The sequence below is a fragment of the Pangasianodon hypophthalmus genome, chromosome 7 (assembly GCF_027358585.1).
Source record: "Pangasianodon hypophthalmus isolate fPanHyp1 chromosome 7, fPanHyp1.pri, whole genome shotgun sequence".
In the NCBI taxonomy this organism is placed as follows: domain Eukaryota; kingdom Metazoa; phylum Chordata; class Actinopteri; order Siluriformes; family Pangasiidae; genus Pangasianodon; species Pangasianodon hypophthalmus.
The window spans coordinates 8,683,387-8,708,601 of record NC_069716.1 but is presented as its reverse complement, the minus strand read 5'-3'; the positions used below and the strand labels follow the sequence as shown (position 1 = coordinate 8,708,601).

Here is a 25,215-nt window from a genome sequence, read left to right as displayed (position 1 = left end):
GTTGACCCTGCTGACCTCATCACACCTTGCCCAGGGACCCAGTGGAGCAGTTGGCATTTGCCCCCAAGCAGGCAAAAGACTTGCCACAATCAACAGATCTGTTCATGCCAGCTGTTTTATAATGAGATGACCCACATCCTGCCATTGCTATAAATCTAATATGTGTGATACATTAGTTCCGTTATATAAACCTGTGTGAGTGCATGTCAACAGCATGTATCATTCCCCAAACCTAAATTCCACTTTTTGCTTATAGGCATCTTGGGTCATTGCAATAGTAAAAGGGCATGAAAATTCCCATTTGCAGTAGAAGGTACGATATTTTACAGAGAAATCAGGATTGAGAAAAGTAACAGATAGACCTACTGTATTCTAGTCACTTATCCTAATGGATTCTTGATACGAGAACCCAATATATGCAATTCATGTACATGATTGATTGGAAATAGGGAGTAGTCTACAGGGTGTCCCAAAGTCTTGGGGGGATATTAACACTTTTCAGCAAAATGTCTTCCAAAATTTTTCAGGTAGGCTTTAAGGATGCCTTTGACAAAAGAAGAACATATTGAAATCATTCTCAAGGCTGGATCAGGAGGCTGTCGCAAGGTTGCGATGGACTTTAACAGGAAACATGACAATCACATCACACATCACATCACACACGACACTGTTGCCAAACTGGGAGACGAAGTTGGGAGAGACGACTGTGTGTGCGTTTACAAAGAAATGGCAATCATGTACAGGATGTTTATAAAAAGTGTTAATTTCTCCTGTGTATGGAGACTTTTGGGACACCCTGTATTTTCTCTACACTGTATCCGCAATGCAGCGATTGTGTATTTTAACCCAATTTGAATTTTGAATTTTTTGAATTTTGAAATTTTTTTGCCGGTTTTTCCAACCACACTTTTAGCCTTATGATAAAAAAAACCTCCCCAGAAAACCACTGTTTTTATACAGTTGGTTGCATTGCTATTGTATTCCCATCCAACTGTTTTCGCACTATTTTACACCATCATTCTTTTCTTTTCAGTAGCTTTTGCCTACAGAAGAACAATACCCATGCTGTTCTGAGCCAGGGTGGTTAGCAAGAGGAACACTGTTGTTCAGGGTTTTCTTTCATCTTTTACCTGTGTTTTCACTGAGCACAATTTTTGTTTTTGTTTGGTTGGTTATTTTTATTAACCTGAGTCTGACATGACTCCGGATAAAACTTTATGAAATGACTGGTGATCCGAATATTGCTTATGTGCCGAGTATGAGAACCTGTCCACTCATGCATCAGTTAACATTAATTTAGTCGTTCAGGTTACACTGTCAAAACAGCACTGACAATTTTACTTATCCTGTTCATTTACACATCATTAGCACCTTAACTTTAATCTTTCCATCTTCTGGCTCCAGTCTTGTGTAGTTATTTTTTCCTTTATGGAATGTGTCGTACTTTGAGTGTATTTGCTTGGCTGCAAATTCAATTAACAGCGCCTTCGCTTAACACTGCAATATACATCTTCTGCATTGTCTTATTCTGGCTCAAACCATATCTTTCACATGATGTAAAGCTTGATGTAAGGTTGTTAAAATAAAAAAATAAAAAAAAAAAAAACATCAAGACACTGCTGCATCTTAATGAGGGGAATTTTTGCAAGCCAGTGCACTCAGACAAAGAGGAGACCACACTCAAGCATCAGCTGACCCCATTACACAAGGCCAACCTGTTCTTTCCCAGGATTGGAGCTAATTACATCCTTCGTCTTCTGGCTTTGTCTCAGCAGAGACCACTGCCAGTCCCTTTGCGGTTTAAAAAGGCTCATGTATGGTTTGTGTAACTGCACCCCTCTCTCTGTTTTCAATAGCCTCTTTTTTAAGCCCAGCTACTGATAGGAGAGTTGCCGCCAATATTCTAATTAGCTTAGGCTAAGCTAACAGAGTGGCTTGTTACAGAGTCTGAGTCTATATTGATCTGGGAGCTATGCTGTAACCACAATACATTGATACAATTACAATTTATAGATACAATTTTTGTATGTATTTCCTATTGCATAAGTCCACTTGTGAATGTGGAAGTTCTCTGGAGGTTGTGAGGAACAACCTACTGATGGGCAAGAGTAATAAAACACTAGCGATGCATACGATTATTTTCAAACCAAGTATGGGTACATGATTTTTGGTAATCATCAATACAGATATTGATAGTGATCCCGATAACATTGAATTTAAATCAAGTACATTTGCTAGCTTCATTAGTTAGCTTGGTTTGAGTAGGTTGGCAGTGGAGAAGAGCAGGATTTGATTCAATTCACTGGAAAACTGCTTCTGTACAGCAGTAAGTGAAGTACCTATAATTGTTTTCATTGCGTAGGAATCCCTCATTGTCACTGATCAATAATGGCTGATTGTCAAAACCAATATACTGGGTAAGTGCTGTTATTTTTACTCAACTAGCGTTGTCTGTAGACATTTTTTTCTTGCCTAGCCAGCATTTGCTGCCGTCTTGTTTGCTGTTGTGTGTTGCTGAAATGGACTCATCATGCTGAGCTTTATGTTTAAGATATTTTACCAGTTAACTTGTATTGTAGGAAGATGCTGTAGTAGTTCCTCATAATATTTTTCAGACCACAGTTTACAATCTTCTTTTCTATGTACACTAGGCTTAGTAGTATCACGTGGTATCTGAGCATTTTTAAAAGTACAAGTAAATCAGCATGGTACTGGACCTATACCATACAGCAGTATTGGTATCAGTGAATCCCAATTAAATTAAAATTAAAATTCGCTACTAAAATTTGCAAACTGGCTTATACCTTCTTGTAGGTTAAAATGGACAGGATTCTTGTCTACATCACAGGGATTCTACTGAGAATAAAACACAAGTTTGTTGTCCTTTGTTGGTCAGTAAATGTGGTTAACATACCTAAATAATAATACTGCACTTGTTAGGGTATATAATGTCATTATATTATACCCTATATAATAAGCACACACAGTATATAGGAAAACATTTTGGATTTGAATGTGAACATGATAGATTTTACATGGATGATGGGCAGAAAGTATAAATTTATATCAGGAAGAAGAAAGCAATACTGTGGGTAAACAAATGATGTAATTGAGATATTGCCTCCTAAAGCTGCTGGCAAAAAGGACATTTGAAAAGAGAACAGGAAATTGATACACTGAAGATTGCTGTGACGTTCTTTCTGGTAGAGAAGCTATTCCAATAAGAGGACAATTATCAGGACAATTTAGTGATGATTGCTTTTGAGCAATCACTGGTTTGCACCGTTTCTACCTCCACTTATACTTCCCTGTTTGGTATAGATCATCCATCAGCAGAGGCAGTATGGCTATAGTTATAGTATAGCACTTGGCAATGGAAAAAAGAACAAAATGTGCAATGACAGATTTGTTACCATCACTGTTTGGTAGAAAAGTGCCAAATAGTGATGCTGGCTGACTTGTGGACAGATAGTACATGGTAAATGTCCTTCACCTAATCTGATCAATCATTAAGGACCATAATGAAGAGTGGAAAAATATCTAGCAACTGTCCTCTGTCAGTCTCCTTCTATGGTCCAGTAACATCAGAGCTACAAGCAGCTTCTAAAGGGATGGATTCCAAAAAATGTCTGGAGAGAGAACAATTTTGGAAGACACGATGAGAAGCTGATGCTGCTGGATACGCCTGTTTTGGAGTTTCATATGCTACAAATGTCATATTGTAGTGTTGTCATTCCCACTTTGTCATGCTTATTTCATTGACATGGAGTCATTGTGACGTTCTGAAGTCATGGTGTTGTTGGTTTCAAATAAAAAAACATGCAGCTGTGAATTGGACAAGTTTTGCTCCATCAACAGAGAAACTTTCAAGGTTTCTGCTCGATCACACAAGCATGTGTTGTGTTACATGTGTTCAGGCGTGTTCAGATGTCGTTAGAATAGAGTAATCAGTTCAGTTCTGTTTCTTTGAAATGAAAAGGCAGCACTGTCTGCATCTTCTGTAACTATAGTTTGCTATAACACTGAAGAACTGAATTAGCATAATCCATGAACAATGTCCTGTGTAGAAAGTTAGCAGCATGGATGTAGATACCAAAATAAAGCTTGATCTAGTGAAGAACAGTCATATTGGTGTTTGCTTTTTACACCTGGCTGAGGCATTCAGAGACCCCGCAGTGACAAGGATACCTCAGGTTCTTTAAGCATGTCCTTTCAGATATGGTGATCCTTGGGGCCGTGGTCATTGATGCACTATGAAGTAAGGAAGGATGAATTGAAAAAGCCACACTTAATTGTATTTGACTTTCTAGCACCATCTCATATTCATTTCTATCAATCGTCTTGTGCTGGTACGCACTGACAGAGGAACTTTTTTGGGGTTGCCCCCACAGGAAACCAGGTCTCCTGGGATCACTAGGTGTGATTAGTCAGAATGAAGTCATGCTTGATTGGATATTCAAGGAAATCATAGATGCCAATCAACTACCAGATTTGTGATTGGGGTATGTCATGTGAAATGGTCGAATCTAGACATAACCATTTTCCTTTTTCAAGTTCTCAAATAAACGTGGCAAATTTTTATTAAAATCATAATTGCATTACATTATTATGTTCTGTGAGAAATAATAAAATACACATACAGACAGCAGTCCAAAAGCATGTGGAGGGGTTGTGTGTCTATTTACATAAATATGGCTTCGATTGGTATTAATTAGGAAGAAGATAAGATCACCAGCGCTACTCACAAAGTGGTGCAATGCAAAAAAAAAGAAGGGTTGGGTTTGACTGACTACAGTATTAAGAAGTGTGGTTATTCAAAACAGTTCCTCTCATTCACTTTAAGAACCTACTGCTAAAGCCACACACACCTCACACTGCCCTACTTGTCAGGACCAGCCCAGTCCTAAGTCCACTGCTAAATAAATTCCATCCAATTTGTTTCCCAAATAACTGGGTCAGAAAGGTAGAGACTAACTACCACCTTTATTTTATGCTTTTTGCCCTTTTCAGTTGGCACCAACAGAGATGTGCACACATCCTGGTGAATACATCTCACATTTACCTCCCAACATCTTTCCAGTGCCTTGTCTCCAGTCTTTGGGCAGCCTCAGTCCACCAAGGCCTGATGTATACCCCCTGGCACTCTCTGTGACACTTCCTGGTTGGTGGATGGTTGCATGATCGCTGACGACTGGAGCGTCTGACCCACTTGCATTTGGGGCAGTCTTCCCAGAAGTGCCCCTGCTCTCTGCAAACAGACCTGCCCAGGTCCCATCCCAGCTCTCTGGGGATCAGCTGTGGCAGCCTGAGGAAGAAAGGGGCAAAGAGAGAGAGACAGGAGGGTGGGAGGATTTAGATGGGTGACATGCAGGCACCATCAACTCTTCCATCTGCTGGCATCTGCTGGCCAGTCCTGCAGTGGGCTTCTTGTTCCATGAAGTGGAGGTGATGGGGCTTGTCTTCCTCAGGCTTGTGAGTGCACATATTAGGTTCTCTGGATTGGATCATCCATAAATTTAGGCTGGTGACACTGAAACCACATGGCTGTTCCATGTACTGCTCCAGCTCCACTCATTCAACAACCTTCTCTGAAGGAGTTGAGCCTCTGAGCAGGGGCAAAGGGCCCCTTCTTCCACAGTCAGCTCCCAGAGACATCAACTTTGTCCAACCCGCTCCAAGACAGCTCTTTTCACTGCCAGGTTGTCCAACTGGTTCTCAAGCAGCAGATTGTGGGCAATCAGCTTGGCTTCCTTGTCACCAGCCAGAAGCCTCACTCACCCAAGGGAAGTCCACTAGCCAAGGCCATACCCTCAAACATATGGAAGTATATTGTGTAGTCTAGACTTACAATTAAAAGAGTATATAAAATATTTTAATAGGTTGTTTCCAAAACATTATAAACTTCTCTCTTCATATGAAGAATGCTACTGAATCTCAACATACACTATTTGAAAATGTATAACCCATTCAGTTGTCCCTCTGGGGGAATCTTTAAATGTTCTATGTAGAACCATACAACAGAGTGTTTTCCTATCAAAAATGGTTCCAAGTGGAATGCTTTTTTTGAATCTAAGAACACTTAATTATCGAATGAATCCTTAAAGAAGCCTTGTAAAACCTACGAACTATCTAAACTATCTTTTTCTAAGATTGTCCTAATTATATCAAATAGCAAACACGTGTTGTTTAATGGGTTGAAAAATTAGTTTCTCTGCAAAACTTGATCTCTTTAACAAATCGCTACATATTTACAGCAGAATTAAAGCCCTGTGCCTGAAAGCTTTATCTAATTAATCTGCTCTACATCAGCTCTAACGATGATAAACATCTGCACACTATTACAGTTATATATGTAAGAATATATAGAGTTATGAGCTCTTTTGATGATGTCTGGGCCTAAATAAGCATCAGAAAAGCATCATGTGACAAAGAAATTGAAGCGTGGCAAAGATTTGGGAGAGGCATACACCATTGACTGATAATGCTATTGGTATGCTAACATCATTGATATTGCTGAGGGTTATGTATAAACTTTGTTATTTTGATACAGTAGTGTTATAATGGACTTGGATAGTTTTGGATTGATGTTGTTTTGTTTCACTTATTAGCACGTAAAAAAACGAATGAGTATGCCTCATAGCTGTTACGGATTTAAACATTGGTTAAAATAGAAAGGTTACAATTATAAATTAATTAAGTCTGCTGTTTTTAATGAGTATTTGAAAGAAGTCACCTACTTATGTGAAGTGACACAAATAGTGAACACCCACAAAACCGTATTGTAAGAAATGGGGTGCTTTTAATGCTATGCTTGAAGTCACGAAAATGCCTTCTTATCCCTGGTTCTCTGCTAAGAAGGGGTCTTTAGAGGCAGTAATGCACACGCATTTTTTTGGACTGAAATGAGATCAAAAATCCCACTGCATCGCCGGATTTGAATGTCACACCCACACACCACTCGTTGCTAAGTAGCGAAGTGAAAATGAGGGTTAGTAGGTTGTCTGACAGAATGCTATCAGGCCCTTGTTCCACTCATACACACCCTCTCACACAGTCCACTTCCGCTTCACTATTGACACTGCCGCAATCACCTGGCATGTGCATGCACATAATTAGATAAGCCATGCGCACTGCTTCCTAATGCCAAAAATCAGATTAGGCCAAGATGCTGCATTGATTCAACAGAGAGGTGGTGAATTATTCATCTTCGCTTACGGCACCACACCTAAAGCGTGATCCACACAGAAAAGCCTACATGTGAAAAATACTCCTACACTTCAAAGATCCCTATCTCTGCATCTCACTGCAGCTCTCCCCAAGCAACTGTCATGACAAGGACGTCGTTGCTGACCCGAGCTCAGTCTGACCAGCTCTCCAAAAACACTGTGCGTACATTGCACTACGCATGCAGTCATTGCACAGTCTGTCAGACCGATTATTACTGGCAAGAATGTGTGGTGTATATTGACATGGTGCACTTTCCTTTCAACCAAGATTGCTACCGGTTCATACTGCGGCTCGGGCACACAGGCTCTGCTGCAAGAATTCATAAAGTCATTGATGCTGCAGCCTTCATTGACGTCCTGCTCTCTGGCATGTTGCACGGCGGGGGATCAATATGACCTTACCGCGGCCGCCTGCTCCTTTGAAACTTAATTACTGATATTCGGCTACAAAGTCATCATAGCCTATCGGCCAATATTCATCGGGGGTCATTCCTAGCCTAATAAAATGGGTTATTTATGGGCCACACCACTGATATCCAGTCTCACTGGAGGATTTCACTTCAGCAATATCAATTTAAAGTCCTGGCCAGAAAAAAAAATTTAACAGCAATAAACTAGAAATGAAAATTTGTCATTTTCTTGGCTGATTTTTTTTTTTTTTTCCTCTCTTCTTTTTGTGTTGCTGCAAGTGAACAGGTGCCCACATCATTGAGGAGTGGGAGAAAAAAAGCCCCCAGGCTTGTAAAACACACCACCATGCCATATTTCCACACAGATGAATCATCTTTCCAAAGTTGATTGGACGCTTAGTGGGGCTTGAGCCTTGTTTCTGTTGATTACTAGTCGAACTCCGAATGTGAGCGTGAAGGAGGTGGGGATGAGATCTCATCATGCCATGCTGCAGCACTTCACTGCACTTCATACTGTATCCCCTCTTCTTCTCCACTCCACTCACACCCGAGCTACATGACAGGAAGGAGACCTGTGCTTGGTCTGGAATGCCATATGTTAATACAGTTAGTAAATCAATAGTGCCGCGGAAAGGGAATTGGAGGCCACCTTGCACCCGAACTCCAGCCTCCTCCAGTGTGGATACGGAAACGGTGACCCCTGGAGGCGAGAAGGTGTTAGTGTGTCCATCAAGCTCCTCCGCTTGAGGCACCCCATGTTTTAGTGTCATGATTAATACGGTCCACTTTCTATCAGCGCACTCGTTGTCAATGCACACTGTGCTGTTTCTCCAAAGCAATTAGCCAAGAGCCTGCACCACTGTTGCTTTATCAAAAACAAGCTGCTACCTGAAGAACACCCTGAAACATGCTGATTTATTCATTCGTATTTACTCTAAAAGCTTCTGCTCATTTCTTTTTTTCATGTAGACATGAGGGAGATGCATTGGGCTTTCTTTAACTTGGCATACTGAATACATTGGAGACACCGTGCACAGATATTGTGCCTGTCAAACCTACAGGCAGAAGAGTGATAGAAAATGACAATTGAAATTAATAATGCATTATGTTCATGTAGCAGGCATACAGACAGCTTGGCTTCCACTGATCTCTGAAGCAGCGATGAAGATAACAATCTTAGGTTTGGTATGTTGATCGGTGCCTTCATGCACTAGAGGGTGATATTTGGGTCACTCTGTTATGGCGTATGGAGGAAGTTGTGGCTTTGAGCAGGAAAATGCCTGACAGGAGAAGTGTCAAGTGAAAAAATGTTGGCAGGCAGGAGAAGGGAAAAGGATCCTGACTGACTGGAAAAGAAGTCTGACTGTACAGAAGTCTGATAAGCACCAGGTGTTTGTTAACTGTCATGTACTGTTCATTACATAGCAAGCGATGTCCCATTACCCCATTGATTAATAGTGATGAACTATTGATTCATTTATTTGAAAGGAGTGTGTGTGTGTGTGTGTGTGTGTGTGTGTGTGTGTGTGGAAATGCAGTGTGTGAGTTTAGACTCGTCAGCATTACAAACTCATATCAGCATTTTCATTCATATCATGAACTTGGGCTACTGTCAGTGTGGAATTTTGCATGTTCTTTCCATGTCTGCTTCCCATGGATTTCCTCTGGGTTCTCCAGTTTCATCCCAAAAACATGCCAGTTGGTGCATTGCCTACACTAAATTGTCCCAGTGTGTGCAAATGTGTGTGTGCATGGTGCTCTGCATTGGACTGGCATCCCATCCAGGGTGTATTCCCACCTCGCTCCCAGTGTTCCTCGGTTAGGCTCCGGATCCACCCAGTCATGACCAGGATACTCACAAAGCGGTTACTGAAGAAATTTCCCACTAAGTGGGTCAGTAGTTTTTTTACTATGGGATCAAAAGGACATGTACATAATCTCTGTGATATAAATATTTAATTAATCTATGCCCTGTCCTGATGTTTTCTGCTCCTTTAGTTTCTCATATTACAGTAGTCTCCTAGTATTGGCCATGTTCTGTACAATTTCATATGTAAGAAATGTAAGAAACCTTCCTAAATATAACTTATCTACATAGTAATATGTAATCTACATAGTTACAGATTATAATTATGACATTTGGATGTTTTAGTGTTACCCAAAACCAAATAATCCAGTTAAAACCATACAAATACAGAGTATACATGTACACATACTGACCACATAGCACTGTTGTCCAACTGCGTACACCACAAAAACATATTTCTAATTTGATCACAAACCCAAATATTGTTATTTAAGAGAAGTCTAAACATCTCTTCAATCTCAAGGATTTGGCTGCAACATTTCATAAACGCATTTCATCTTTCCAGGCCAAACATCAGGAACACCTGATCTGTTCATGGCATGACTTTCTTCAAGAATACTAACTTGTTGATTTGATTTCCAATCATTTCCCTTCCATTGCCAAGCTGAAACAATTTCTTACAGTCTTCCATGATTGCGTACCCACAGCCTTTGTTGTTGCAGCCTTGCACAATAACCAAATAACTGGTTTCTCAATAACCGAAGCTCACCTGTTTCTTCCTTTTTCCACTGGCACGTAACTCATTTTGTCACATTTCATAGTTTTTGGGAACCGAAAGACATAAAACATGTTCATTTGTACATTTTTATATCTTTCTCTACCAAATGAAAAAAAACCACATTATCTTCTACAGGCAGTGTAATACAGTGAGGCAGAGAAAGAATAGATTTAAGTGTGATTTTATGCCAAAAAGCCAAACTGAAATTTAGTGAAATGAAATGACCGCACCTGCCATCCAGATGAACCTCCAAACAGGATAACTAGGCATCAATACACACATGAATAAAGACAGTAATAACAGTAAATGCTGTACAGCAGGGAAGGCTGGAGGAAATAGAGAAAGAAAGATAAGAGAATAGAGATTGAATTATAGAGAGAGGTGGTGGAAGAGAAGGAGAAGGGATCTCTCCCAAGGATTCAAACAGTCTCAAATAAAATTCAAGTTAGTCTGGTTAAACTGGCTGTGATTGGAGTATGAGAAAAGGCAGAAGATTTTGGCAGCATTGTTGAACAGTACATGTAATGAATAGAAATGAGAGGCGATGAGAGTTCTTTTCTTTATAAGTGGGCCAGTTTTGGTTTTTTGTCTCCAGTGCTGTCATAATGTTGTCAAAATGAGTTTATTTTTATATTACATTCATTCATTTTATTCATTCATTCGTGTTTAAAGGTCGGTTTATATTTTGGGCCATGTACATTTTTTTCACTTGCAAACACTCAAAGTACAAAATAAATACAGATATAAATTCAGGTAACAAATTAAAGGACAAACCAACATAAAGTGTTGGGCTACCACAGGCCCAACGTCATGACATGTTGGGTCACAAGTCTCCATCCACAGGACTCACTGAATGGTTCAACGAGTATGAAAATCATGTAAATCATATGCTATGGCCTTCACAATCACCAGATCTCAATCAAGTTGAACACTATAGACAGCCCTCTCCACTGCCATCATCAAACCCCCCCCTGAGGGAAAATCATTTAGAAGAATGGTGTTTCATCTCTCTACTATAGTTGCCGAGACTTGTAAAATCTATGCCAAAGCACATCAAAGCTGTCAAAATCACCATTTGATTTACAAAGTCAGTAGTAACTATGCTGTTAGGGTATTTACATGAGGTCAGATCACCTCTATCCTTTCACTTACACATGGCCTTCCTTTAATGCTTCACATTTCATGCTTCACCCCTCTCTCAAAAGATGCTTTTAAAAATCAGTAAAAGATCCACATCTCTACATAAGCCTTACATAAATAAAATGTATATGTTAAGTGTGGCATTGATTTCAGCTGCTGTAAAGCAGACTTTTGGGCATGGGGCTTTGCAATATGCTATGCAGAGAAATGTTTTAAAAAATGTAACACAACTACTGCACAAGCTCTCGATTTGTTAACCTTCATGAAGTCCTCATTCACAGCTCCACACAGTTTAAATTCTATCGAAATTTTTAAAAATTTACTATTTGACAGACATAACCTGATGTTCCATTGATTTACTCACCTGTCTAAACGCAATCGTGGGACAGCACGCAACATTCACTGCAACATTGAGACCCATAGAGTTATTATTGCAGAAAACTGGACTGCATAAACAAAAATTCTTCAAAGTGACCTTGGGGTGATAAGGATTTTTTTTTCTGTCCATGGCATGTTCTGTTTATGTTTCACCATTGCCACTACTACCTCCTATTGGTGGCTTTTAGATAAGTGTCTTGGCAGAGGTCACAATCTGAGAATTAAACAAAAAACATTTCTGACACTGCCAGTACTTTGTTATCAGCTGTCTTTGGTTGTAATGGCATTAAATCATCTATCAGTGAGCACATCACATTATGGTTTCGAAGACCGCCAATCTCAACTCAACAATAAAAGAATTAATTATAATGTGCTTTTTTTTCTTTTCTTTTGGCTGAAACAGCAAAATCAGACTGAAAATCATACACTGTAATGCTGGCTGTAAAAAATCATACACTGTAAAAATTTTGATGCTCTGAACATAATTCCAGAAACCTTTTCTTCAGTTACCCAAAGAAAAACTTAAAATTTTTTAGCATATCTTCAGTCCGTATTCACCTGATACACACAAAATACAGATCTCATAAACATGCGTTATCACAAAGCGCAATTAACCTTACATTGTCAAGCTGAAAACGTTGTAATTCAGTACACAAAACTCTCTTTAGCACAATGAAACTCAATTTCCACATCATTCTCATGGAGTACGGTAAGCGCCGTCAAGCTAAACTGTAGCACCTAGCTCTAAAGTGCTGCAATTTGGGTACATACGTGAAAAAGTACTCAAGTGAGCTGTTTGCTATGTTTGGTGAAATGGAAAACAATCAGGCAGAAGGTCCATAGGGAGAGTACAGAGGTAGAGGAAGAGAGGATGTGGTCAATGAAGTGGAAGAAAAGTTGCAAGACACCACATCACCGAAGACGTGCAGCAGTTATCGATTATGTCCTCATTTGTGGAAAGCCAGACAAAGCATACAGCCAAACCTGAGCTGCTTCTACAATAATCAGGACATACAGAGAAGACTATCTGTAGCCCTCATAGTGGGCTCTTGTATATTTCGATATGTCACTGCATCGGTGCAGGTCGAAACAGAAAAATACTTTTAATACATTTAATACAGAGTTCAGAGGCAGCTGGCTGATGGCGCCATAGACATTAAACTGAGACTCAATAAATCCGCACTTTTATTCTCTGTCTCTAATGGTTGTATTCTTTCCAGAAATCCAATTCTGTGTTCTTCAGTTTTCTCAAATTTGATAACCATGTTGTACTTCACTGGTGTCGAATTCATGGTCAGTAGTGCCTTTGCATTGGACTGGTGTATTTGAAGGCAAAGTTTGATTACGAGAGAACATGTTTTTTGAGTCAAATGTTTGCTTTTCTCAGAGAGCGATGCATTTTGATGAATTGAGATTGAGCTTGTGGATATGTGTTTTGAAAACAGGGATATGATTATAGAAAATGTGTTTTAGCAGGTGTAAAAAAAATTGTAACTGTATGCAAGTACTACACACTAAAGGATGAATCTTTTATTTTATAGTGTTTATGTCTGGAAACTGTGCCAAGCGAGGAAAAAATCTGTGTGCATGGCTGCAGAGCACAACCTGTGAACTCTGTGTCATTTTGTATATAGTCATCATTGACCTTCTGCACATTTCCTTTTGCTCTCTGTATAAGCATGATGTCTGTAGCTAGATTTAATCCCCTGCATATTTGAAATTATTGTGGCATCCGTGTAAAAGTCTCCGCATTTATTACACTATCACTAAACATGACATACAGTCTAGTGACAGAGGCAGAAAATATATTTGCTGTTAGTTCAGTCAGCCAGTTGGTTATTTCTAACACCATGAATTCATATGAAATCTGAAATCAAATAGTTGCAATAGTTGTAGTAACTAAAATGAAATCAAATAGTTGCTGTGCTCTCTAGCGTTGTGATGGACCCTATACAGGGAGCGTCAATGGAAAACCGCCCATGGCAGCTCTTTTATGGAAAAATAACATGCATTTCACATGTGGTCATATGTTTTTTAAATGTAATTATGTGAATAATATGTGATTACATGTGAAAAACATGTGAAAGTGCATTTCAACTTGTTATTATGTTGTGTTATTACGAGGTTATGCCTTGAAATTGGACATTGTGCACAAATATCATGTGAATAATATGTGATAAATAACACCACATATGAGAAAATTAACATGTGAAAATAAATGAATTATGTAGAAAATATAAGCACAAAAATGTTTTTTTTAAAAAAAACATGCACTATATGTGAAAAATCCACATGTGAAAATGAAACATAAAATCTTAAGTGTTTAAAAACCACATACGGGTAATTTCAGATGTGAATCGTGATTATTGACATTTGAAGTTTGTGTGACGTTACTGTAAGGGTCGTCCCAAACTGAAGTGATGAAAAGCATATACTTCAAAGGGCAGTCATATTCGAAGGGAGTAACCGATGGATGTTTTGCTCCTGTAATGCACTGTTTTTATGCTTAATGAAAAATGGCCAAAGCAACAGACAGGTTTAACTATAAATGGTCATGTCTAAGTATGAATCTTTATATTTAATGATGTTAAAATACACTATATGGCCTAAAAGATATGTGGACACCTGACCATTGAACATCACATTCCAAAACCATGGGCATTAATATGGAGTTGGTTTGACTTTGTTGGTTGGGCTCCTTAGTTCCAGTGGAAGGAAGTATTAATGCTACAGCATACAAAGACATTCTATACATTTGTGTGTTTCCGACTTTGTGGCTACAGTTTGGGAAAGGCCCACATATGGGTGTTATGGTCAGGTGTCCACATACTTTTGGCCATATAGTGTATAACTAACATTGAATAAACCTGCAAAAAATTGGAAACACTCCAAACCTAAAAGCCCCATCCCCTTTCCTGATAAACTGGTGCTGCTTGGCCCGTATTAATGTAATATAGCAAGATTGATTAATATTTCATGATACAATAACACTTTTTCTCACGTTTTCACACTTTGACCATTCTGGACAAAATTAATTCTCTGAAGGATTTAATCATTAAAAGAAAGTCACTGTTGACTTTAGTGCAGAGAATGAAATAAATCCCTCAGCTTTTGGCTTCTATTTGTTCCAACTGCAAATAGTGCGCATCATTTTATTGAAGAACTCAAAGCCTTGTCGTTACGTATTTATGTTCAAGATCAAGTTTATTAAAGAACACATTACTGCATGGCACACAAGTGCATGAATTAAGATATTTTCTAAATTCAAGAGAGACACCTAGCCTAAACTACTAAGTCTAATAAATATTATGTGTGTGTTCGCAGAGACCCCAACAAGCCGGTGCCCCAGGACACCAAGTTCATCCACACAAAAGCCAACCGCTTTGAGGAAGTGGCCTGGTCCAAATACAACCCTCAGGACCAGCTGTACCTGCACATCGGGTTGAAGCCACGTGTTCGTGACCACTACCGTGCTACTAAGGTGGCCTTCTGGAAGCATCTGGTGCCACACCTGTATAACCTGCATGACATGTTCCACTACACGTCAACCACTACACGAGTGCCACCCCCTGAGACCACTCAGAACTCACTGGCCACCAAGCGGCCCAATGGCAAGGCCTGGCCTTTCAACACCAAGCGGCCACCTATGTCACCAGCTTACAACAGCGATAGTGGCACAGAACGGCGGAACAGCGCAGATAATGATGAGACCGGGCCATTGCTCGTCGAGAATGCACGTGACTATTCAACCGAGTTGAGTGTCACCATCGCTGTGGGTGCGTCTCTGCTCTTTCTCAACGTGCTCGCCTTCGCTGCACTTTACTACCGCAAGGACAAGCGCCGACAGGAGCAGCGGCCACAAGGCAGCCCACCTCGTACAAACGCCAACGCCAATGTCAATGGCACCAGTGTCGAGGATGAGATTGCGTCACTGCAAGTGAATCAGTGTGACGCCACACCAGCTGGAGAGGCACTGCCGCTCACCGCGCTTCCCGACTACGCGCTGACTCTGCGCCGTTCTCCTGATGACATCCCTCTCATGACGCCCAACACCATCACCATGATCCCCAACTCGCTGGTGCCCATGCCCAACCTGCACCCATATAACACCTTCACAGCCGGCTTTGGCACAGCTGGTCTGGCCCACTCACACTCCACCACCCGTGTATAGCTTTAAGGAGGGTGCAGAAGAGTATTGGGTTTTGTACGAATATCACAGTTATGGAAGAGAAAAAAAAAAAGAAAGATTTTGAATAGACACTTTGTCACAGGCAGTTGCTTTCTGAACGTCGATTCGATTTGGTTGTGAACTACTCCATGTTCCCTTCCAATTGGACGAGCAATTCGAGCAGTATTTTTTTCTAATAATCATTTTAAAAATGGGGGGACAACCTTTTTAAGAAGACTGGGCAGTTATTGGCAACACTTTTTTTGAATAATTAACAAAAATGAAGAAAAGTGCTTTTTATTTCCCATTTCGTTCTCGTGTGGGAAACCCATTTCAAAACAATGGCCTCTCAGATGACATCTGCATAATATATGTTGCTTTTTTCTCATCAATGCCTTACACGAGAGCTTGATTTTTAGTTTCGTCCTTTTTATCTTTCAGTGACATGAGCGTGCCTGGAACTTATTTCGCCTGAACGATTGGATTCATGAAAAATAAGAAAGAGACATATTGAAAATGTGTAGAGAATTGAAGCAATCCAGACCAGCTTTTTCAGTTGCATATACTCATACATGGTTTTACCTTTTTTCCTTATTTCCAATAATAATAATTTGTCTGATCCCGACTCTGTCATGAGACAAGACTGAAGATACAGACTTTACTGTGAGTGTTTTGTTAAGAGAAAATTGCATATTTTATGACAAAATGAACTATCTTCATGAAATGCACACTTACACACAACTGCGCGTCTGTATGTGTGCGTATGTGTGTGTGCGTGTGTGTGTGCGTGTGTGCGCGTGTGTGTGTGTGCACATTTACCCTATTTTTTGTTGAACATTGTGTCTTTGGGGTGGGACAAGGAGGGCTTCTTTACCATGTTGATGATTTTCACCAGTAGTGTTTGAGCTGCGCCTCTGCAAAATAGCACTTTTTGTTCATTTAAAAAAGTTATATATGTCTAATTTTGCTTAAGAATTACAAAAATAAATATATTATTTTACATGTAAAAGAAAAAAATAGCTTAATATTCAACTGAACTAACTGACATGAATCCACTGACTTTGTAAGGTTCCTCCCAGCAGGAGATGGTGGCCTGTTTACACTGAATAACATTAGTTCAGTGTAGACCTGTGTTTCTTTAAATATATATATATATATATATATAAATATGGGCATACATACATATATGTATAGGGCTTTTATGAAGATTATACTCCCATTGATCTCAACATATTAATGACCATTACTACTAGATTAAAAGCATCAATATCCAGAAAAATTAGTGTTTGTACTAGTCAAATTCTCAACATTATAACATAATCCCAGGCCACACCAATTGTCTTTTTAACAGCTCTATATGTATATTTATGTATAAATATATTTAATATTTATTTATGTATACCAGATGTATACATGCTGATTGTGCCATGTGCCAAATTAAATCATAAAACTGGAGAAGACATGTTGCAAAAACACATTATTTCTCATCCAGGCTTCCTCTGATTTATTCTACTCAATTTCATTGCATCAGATTGTGTTAGTTTCTGGTCAAACTGTCAAAACAACCTGTTTATACCGTCAAATGCTGTTCTCCCTCCCATACCAAAAGAGAGGAAAACATCCTGGCAGCTCTGGCAGCCAAGATCAAAGGAAAAGAAGGAAGGAAGTCAGTGGTCCAAAGACAGGAATTTGTATTAAAGGCACGCATGTTTGAGTCAGTGGTTTTAACCAATTTGAGCTCATTGATAGTCATTTGTGGAGATGTGGGGCAAACACGGTACTATACTGCAGAGCAAGTTACAGAAATCAAGCTGAGCATGGGCTTCTCAGTCAATAAAATACTTGTGTTTGTACACCTTAATCAACAGCCTCCTGCTCTTAATCACAATAACTCTTGAACTTTCTTCTTAAATGCCTTGTACTAAAGATTAGTGGATAAATTTGGCCACAAAGTTAGATCAGACATGTTCACCATCTCTCCGCCAAGTCTCCACTCCTCACCATCTCCATTCGGGTATGCACTGTAATCTCTTATTGTACAGGACTACTTTTATTTTATGTTAACTAAAAGATACAAAAAAAAAAAAACTCTTGAGAATGCTGAGAAATGGTGGAAAAATACTGCCCAATTAGCCTTGTGGACTGCAGCAAAAAAATTGTGAGCCATCGAAGCTTGGAGTTTGTAGTTGGTGAGTAAATTAGTGAAACTCCTAAGGAAGATCCTTGAATAGAAGTCAACACTGAAAAAGAGGAACCAACCCTCTTCTGGGTGGTGACTAGATTAGAGAGCAAGATTTACTACTCGGACTGTTCAAATTCTTTTAATGAGCAGAAAGTTCATATAAAGTCCACAATGTGAAGCTTTGGCATCATTTCTTTTGACCAACTGAGTCATGGCAGGTGGCCAATTAGAATGTAGCTCTCCTTCAGGATCCTCACAACATGGGGATTAGATGCTTCGTCTCATTTGAATACCTTCAAGCAAGCAGCAGTTGGTCAGAGCATGGAGGTCAAATACTTCCTAGAATAAATATCATACGCTGCGTGATCATCTTTAGAATTAAATATTTCAGATTAGAAGCATTGGAACAGTGGGGATCCCTGCTGAACAGAAACTAATTGCAGATTTTGCTTTATTCTTTATGTATGTTTATCTATAATTGGTTGGTTAATAATTTTACTCTTGGCGTTGAGCTCTCTGTTCAGGTTCATTTGTTTAAAATAACCAGTATGTCATTTATGCTATGGTTATTTTTAGGTCCCAGCTGTAATAGCCACATTAAGCTTCACAAAGTCTGCCAGTGCTACTCCCTGCTGCATAGCACACTCTATTCAAACAGCTCCCTGCTGATACAATGACCTGTTTGCACACATGAGTTATTGCACTTCATACAGCAACAGTGTGAGTGGGTGTCATTGGATCTATTTATTTGTGGTAGTGTATATTGTTGTTAAGAGAATGTAGTGACACAAAGAGCATCACCAATTTCATATGAAACTCTGGTTCACAGCAAGACACAGCTCAGAGGGTTTTTTTTCTGCACAGGAGCAGCATGTGAAAACAGAATATTAATAGAGTGCAAAATTTGGGCAGACCATGACATAGACTACATTTACATGCACATCAAATTCCGTTTAAGGTCCATATTCTGAATACGATATTTATATGCATATAGGCATCGGAATATTCCTGTATACATGGCTGCTGTAAGTATTCCGATCTACACATGCGCTTTTCCTTTCCCGCTGTTATTTCCCGGCAGATTTGAGATGCTGCCAATGGTTATAGAGTATGGTCAGTTCTTAGTTTTATTACTACTTTTTCACATTAATTTAATTAGGACTGAGCATGTGCATATATCTCCTTTCAGTGGATTTTCTGAATAAGGTGTTTACATGCAACAAATTTTAAAATTAAAACAGGCATATTCCAGGGGTGGGAATGAGAATTTGGGGAATCAGAATATTGTCTTAATCTGAATCAGGCAATCGGCGTTTACATGACTCAATACTAATTAGAATATTGTCAAATTCCAATTAATATTGGAATATTGATGTGCAGGTAAATGTAGGCGTAGACTCTGAGGAAGGCAGGACACCCCCCTCAACTCTAGGCAATGGCAGCTTGCCTAAAGGTTTGATCGAAAAGGGTTTGAGCGAATTTGATGAAGCATCTAATCCCCACATTGTGAGCTGTAGCTCACTGTGCTACCCTGGAGGACTAGGCAGAACTGTGAAACTGGATGTTTTTCTAGCATGATTGTTGTCAAGGCAGTTGCACTGGCATGCTCTCAAAGCTATATCAAAACAATTTCTCATCTCTTTGTCTCTGACATAACACTGTTTCATTACTGAGCTGTTCATTATTACCTCCATTTTCTTTGCATTTTGTTTTGCTTTGACCCCAAGCTTTAAAATGGATTCTTTTAGGAATTTTCCTTGTCTTAGCAGATTAATAACCAAACTCTTGGTAACTGATTGAAGTGAAGTGATATTTTCTACTCTACTAATCTGTGTAGCATCTTCTGTACTATTTTCAATCAAAACGAAACCTCATCATTTGTTAGTGCATCATTTTTTTAAAGTGTAAAAACAGTGGTTTGGTTAAGAAGAGACTCAAGTTGTTCTCATCATTATGTTGCAGTTATGTGCATTTATGTGTAATAGATATTTTCTTTGCAATACACTGGTGGCAATCCACTTAATCATGCAATTTACTATTTATTGTCTCGGTATCTCTTCATCCTGTTTGAAAGTAATGAGGAAAGAAAGGTGGCCGGGTAAATGCCAAATGAATTATGATGATCAGACACTAAGATATAAACAGGAAATATGAGCTCTTGGGACAACTAGTGAAGTCTAGTGCATACAAAGAGAAATGTTAATCAACTAAATACGTTTAATATACTAAGAACTCATTGCAGTGAAGCATACACACACACACACACACACACACACACACTTACATTCCTATTACAGTAATACCATCATATACACTGCAGTCCTTAAGCAATGGACTCTCAAATTTAGTACAATGAATTTGAACATTTTCAAATGTGTCTGGGAACATCTCTACATCACCAGTCTTATTAAAAAATGTCAGAATCTATGAATATATTACTATTTGAAAATGGCCCCATGTCCGCATGCCATCTCAAATATCCAGCTGCCTGGCTAACTCCACACTATGAGCAAAAACTTTGATCCTCACTAAAACTAGGGCACAGCTTGTATAGGTAAAGGTTTCAAATTTAAAAGGTTGATAATCTCTGTTTTAAAAGGAAATAACAATGTGTTAAGTAATATGCAGGGGTGGAAAATGAGAATGCACTGAGAGCTCAACTAAAAGTGGAAGTATCCAGCTAACAAAATAAAAACCTTGCTAAGTTTAAATGCATTAACAAGTAAAATGTAAGTGTGGTTAACTGATGAAATTAAGTTTACTTATCTAAAACTGTTAGAAGATTATTTTTGTTTTAAAGCAACTATACAGTTTTTCCTGAAAACATCATTCAGTCTGTGTAGGTTTGCTGGTCATATGCATGACTAGCACTCTGGAGTTTGCTAATGAATTAATCAGAAGTAAAATTCATGTATAACCAATAACAATATTTACATTATCGTTGCTAGTCTACCTTGGCATTAGCAAAGAAAACAGACTAACTTAGTTACATATAGCAATTTAGCTAATTTGTTAGCAAATTAGTGAAACCTACCTCAACATGTTTTTTCAAACTAACCTTCTAGGGAGGCAAAGGAGACACCTCATTTTACACAAGTTACTCATTTGCTTAGTCCAGCAGAGGTAGTGCCAGGGGTGTTCATCATAAAGTACCACACTTATGGCTTATCTTCAAATGCAGACGGATAGCTCTTGCCCTATGGATATTGTGTAGCATGAGAAGGTCACCACAGATAACAAATTAACATGATTTGTGATATTTTTTTTCTAATATCACTTGATCAACTTGGTTGGAAGCTAACCATAAAGCTATTCCAGGTCAGAGTAAAGTAAAACAGCCATAAAATTATTCTAGTCCCGAAAGTGCAATGTTATTAAGTGGCCATTATGTGAGAGCCATACTCAGTGTTGTGCTACGTAGTGAGGACGTAATATCAAAATTGTGCACATCATCATTCAGACCTCAAATATAACTACTGGCAACGTTTTATTAACTTGACAAATCAAAATAGTCAATTAAAAGCATGATAAAATAGCCTATATCCCAAGCACACATTACAATTTCATAATCCGTATTTAGTATCTTGTGGCTTCATTAAGTTACGCACAATTATCTATTGGCACACAATATAACAAAATTAAATTCAAAATGATCAGATGTGCTGGATCAAATGCTATTTTAGTTGATGAATAATAAGGGTAGAAGCCTTACTGTTAAATAAAACCAAACTTGCTGTGACTGGTAATATCGGCAATACACTAGACTCCTATTAAATATTTATTTCAATGTGTGCTGTCTTCTCATTCATACATCATCCGATTATTGTTTTATATTTTTAATTTTTAAACTCTCTTGCTTTTATATTACAACATATTACATTTGACAACAAAGAAAAAACACTACCTGCTCATTCAGTCCGTATTTTCTATCCCTGAATTTTTCAAGCTTAAAAGCAAGTGCTTGTGTTTAGGCACTACTGAAAACCCCGTCTCAGATGCTTCTACACAAAGGAAATCTAGTAAAACGAAACAAAAGAAATTTAAGCACATGCAGAAGACTACTCTTAATGTGGATAACTTTCCTCACAATATTGATGTAACTTTTGGACATATACTATATTGCCAAGTACCCGGTAACCGTTTCTGGAGAAAACCCCCAAAGCATGGGGAGAACATGCACAAATTGCATATTCATATATATTTATCATTCCTGACATTGTTCTAAATACAAAAATAATAATTAAACAATGTGTTATTCAGCACAGGTTATGTGATGGTTTAAATTTACTTAAAGACAAGCCTGAAGGCAAAATGTTCCTGGAACAAAACGGATGAATGTATTATACGCCTGACAGAACATCACTAATGAAGATATCCAGTGTCTGATTATGTGTATGGGTCAGAGACTACAGGCAGCTCTTGCCTGCAAAGAACTGGCAGACAAGTACCAAGCATAACAATGTTTTTCAAGAGTGTTAAGTTAATTTGTCCATTTATCCCCTGAAACGGGAGACTGTGTGTAAAAACGATTGTGATTTTTAAATGGTTCATCTATTGACGTATATAATCTCAGTTTAAAGCTGCAATTTATCCTCATAGTCATAGTTACATTTCAAATATATTGCATTGGACTACAGAGCCACAACAACAAAAAGTGTTTATTGTGTAATTACTTGTGGATTGCACTGTATTTCACTGTATGTGTCAGTTTGTTTGTTTTTTTTTTCAGGATACTTACATATGTTTGGATCTCACAGGGTTTTCGTATGGCATATAACCATATGACAAGGACTTGCACTAAGCTTGATAATACTATGTGTTCATTGTCGTCGTAAATGTTAAGTATTCATTATTCATTCTACATGGGTTTCCTTGAGACTATCCTATTAAATAAAGAAGAAAAATGAGGTCTCTGCATACCATTTCCCAGATCTGCTACTGTTCCTTTTTTATGTTCCAGTAAGATATTACACCCAGTGGAGGAATCAATCAGCATAGAGTGCATTTGGACTACATATATTTTCTGTTCCTCCAGATCCCGACAGATATTTAGACACACAGAGATTCCAATATTCTCTGTCTGTATAGAGGAAAGCAGATAAGGAAGCTTGTATTTATATGCTGAATGCATCCATAATCATGCATCAGAAATGAAATATCTACTCATCTGTGATGTTTTCATTGTGCAGACTGGAGAAAATACACCTTAATTTGCATGATTCAGATCCTTTCCATGCTGGTGTTCAATTCCTCATTTTATGCAGTGAGAACATGTTTAAACTGAAATGCCGCTGCTTCAGCATGGTGCAAAAATGCTTTTAGGTAAATGTTGTCCTTGTAAAAAAAAAAAAAAAAAAAAACCTGTGACATTGATACTTCTATGTGGGTGTATCAGGCCAGTGTCCAGCCTTCAAATTTAATACAACCATCCTGTGTATTGCATGCCAACCTGAACGGCTTGCAGCCTGAAGAGATGGATAATAAAGACACTTTGTTTGGACAATCTAGCACTAGGCAGCCAAGAGGAGGCAATAAGAAATCTAGTGCTTCGGTATTAATTAGGCGCGCGACCGTTTTCTGCATGATAAAACAATAACAAAGCTGCTTGGACTGGATTGTGCTGTAGCGTGGTGCAGTGCTCCTTAAGGGACATTGAGCCCAGCTGCTGCATTGACTGGAACAGTAATGATTCTGTCTAGGTGATGGATGGCCTGAAGAAGCCTAAGGAGTGAGACAAACATCTAACAAGCATGCAGAGCTTGCTCTCTCTCTCTCTCTCTCTCTCTCTCTCTCTATTCTCAGCTAATTCCCTGGAGTCTCTCATCAACTTCCAATCTTTCTCTTAAAGATAATTAGCTGTGGCTTTGCATTCACAAGGCCACGTTCCACCTTGAATGGGCTATCAGGCACCAAGTGGAGATATACGCTAATTGCACGTGCCACATTGTGCACATTAAAGAGGTCTAACTGCAGGCATGCCATAAAGCAAGGAAAGCTAACGACACAGCTGAATCGCATTAACCTTACCTACTGTAGGTAATGACCCAGATGCAGCTACTGCACCGTAAAGGAACAATAAATGCATTCTATAATATCATTGCATTTTATGCTGTGGGGGACAATAATTGTAAAACCAAGCACCAACTATCAAAGAGAAGGTGGTAAAATGATAGTATAGCTCCAGCAATGTAGCAAAGGTCTTTACAGTATATAAACTGTGTATATGGCCTTTTTCTCAAAAAAGACTAGTGTAGTTAATATGTTCTCACTTTCCCTTATTTATGTTGCATTTTGTGTATGGGAGGGGTATTGATGGATGGTTGTCTTTGGGCTCATGCATCATCCTATTTAAACTAAGACTGCATTTTATCTGTGTGAAGACAAACTGAAACATTCGTGCCTTTGGGAGTGGAGAACTTTTTTTATTGATGAACAGACATTGAAGAAACTAAGTCTGCCACTATTAGTTTATTCAAAGAAAAGTGAAATTCAAGATTACAGTAAACATCCCCTTATAGGCTTTTCGAAAGGTCTTCTCTCGGTAAGGAGCTGATTTTTATAGGATGTTATATATTTAGTGCTATATGTGAATGGGATGAAAATGGCATTGCTCTGATTGCTGGGAATAGATATCGCCATTGGGTAAGAACATCCAGCTGTGTACTATTTGCAGAGATTCAATAGCCTCCCCTGAGAGATAGTATACAACTGAGGAGATGGCTGTATAGCCACACACTGTCTGCCCTGAACTGAAAGGTTGTTGAGTTAAAGGATGGTCATTGTCAGGTAATTGCTAACTTGGGTTCCCCTTTTCCGTCAGTATTATCTCATCACGGCAGCTGACTTTTATTTGCTGACACACACTTGCTATTTTATAAGCCATGGATTATTGCCATGTCAAGTGTCGCAGTGAAGATGTGAAGCCATCGGCTTGGTAATAATGAAGATTACAAAGTATCGACCAGATAATACTACACTACCGTTTTGCATGGCTTGTCGCACTCCATCCTGAGAACCGGCTCTCCATTCTGTCCAGAAGCATTTCTAAAAAGCTGCATCAACAACAGTTGACCATGAGATGGCAGTAGTAAAATAGTAGCCAGATATTTAGAGTCAGAATTTCTTT

At 38.8% G+C, this 25,215-nt stretch overlaps 1 protein-coding gene across 2 annotated transcripts in view; it reads left to right on the top strand.

Moving 5' to 3' along the window:
* The window catches only part of nlgn3a (neuroligin 3a), a 160,429-nt gene extending 135,718 nt beyond the window's left edge, over positions 1 to 24,711 (top strand). For both annotated transcript variants that reach the window (XM_026940522.3, XM_026940523.3), the window contains one exon: positions 15,064 to 24,711. In XM_026940522.3, the coding sequence (XP_026796323.1) occupies positions 15,064 to 15,910 (847 nt within the window). In that variant the 3' untranslated portion in view covers positions 15,911 to 24,711. The remainder of the gene's footprint in view (positions 1 to 15,063) is intronic.
* The last annotated feature ends 504 nt before the right edge of the window (positions 24,712 to 25,215 follow it).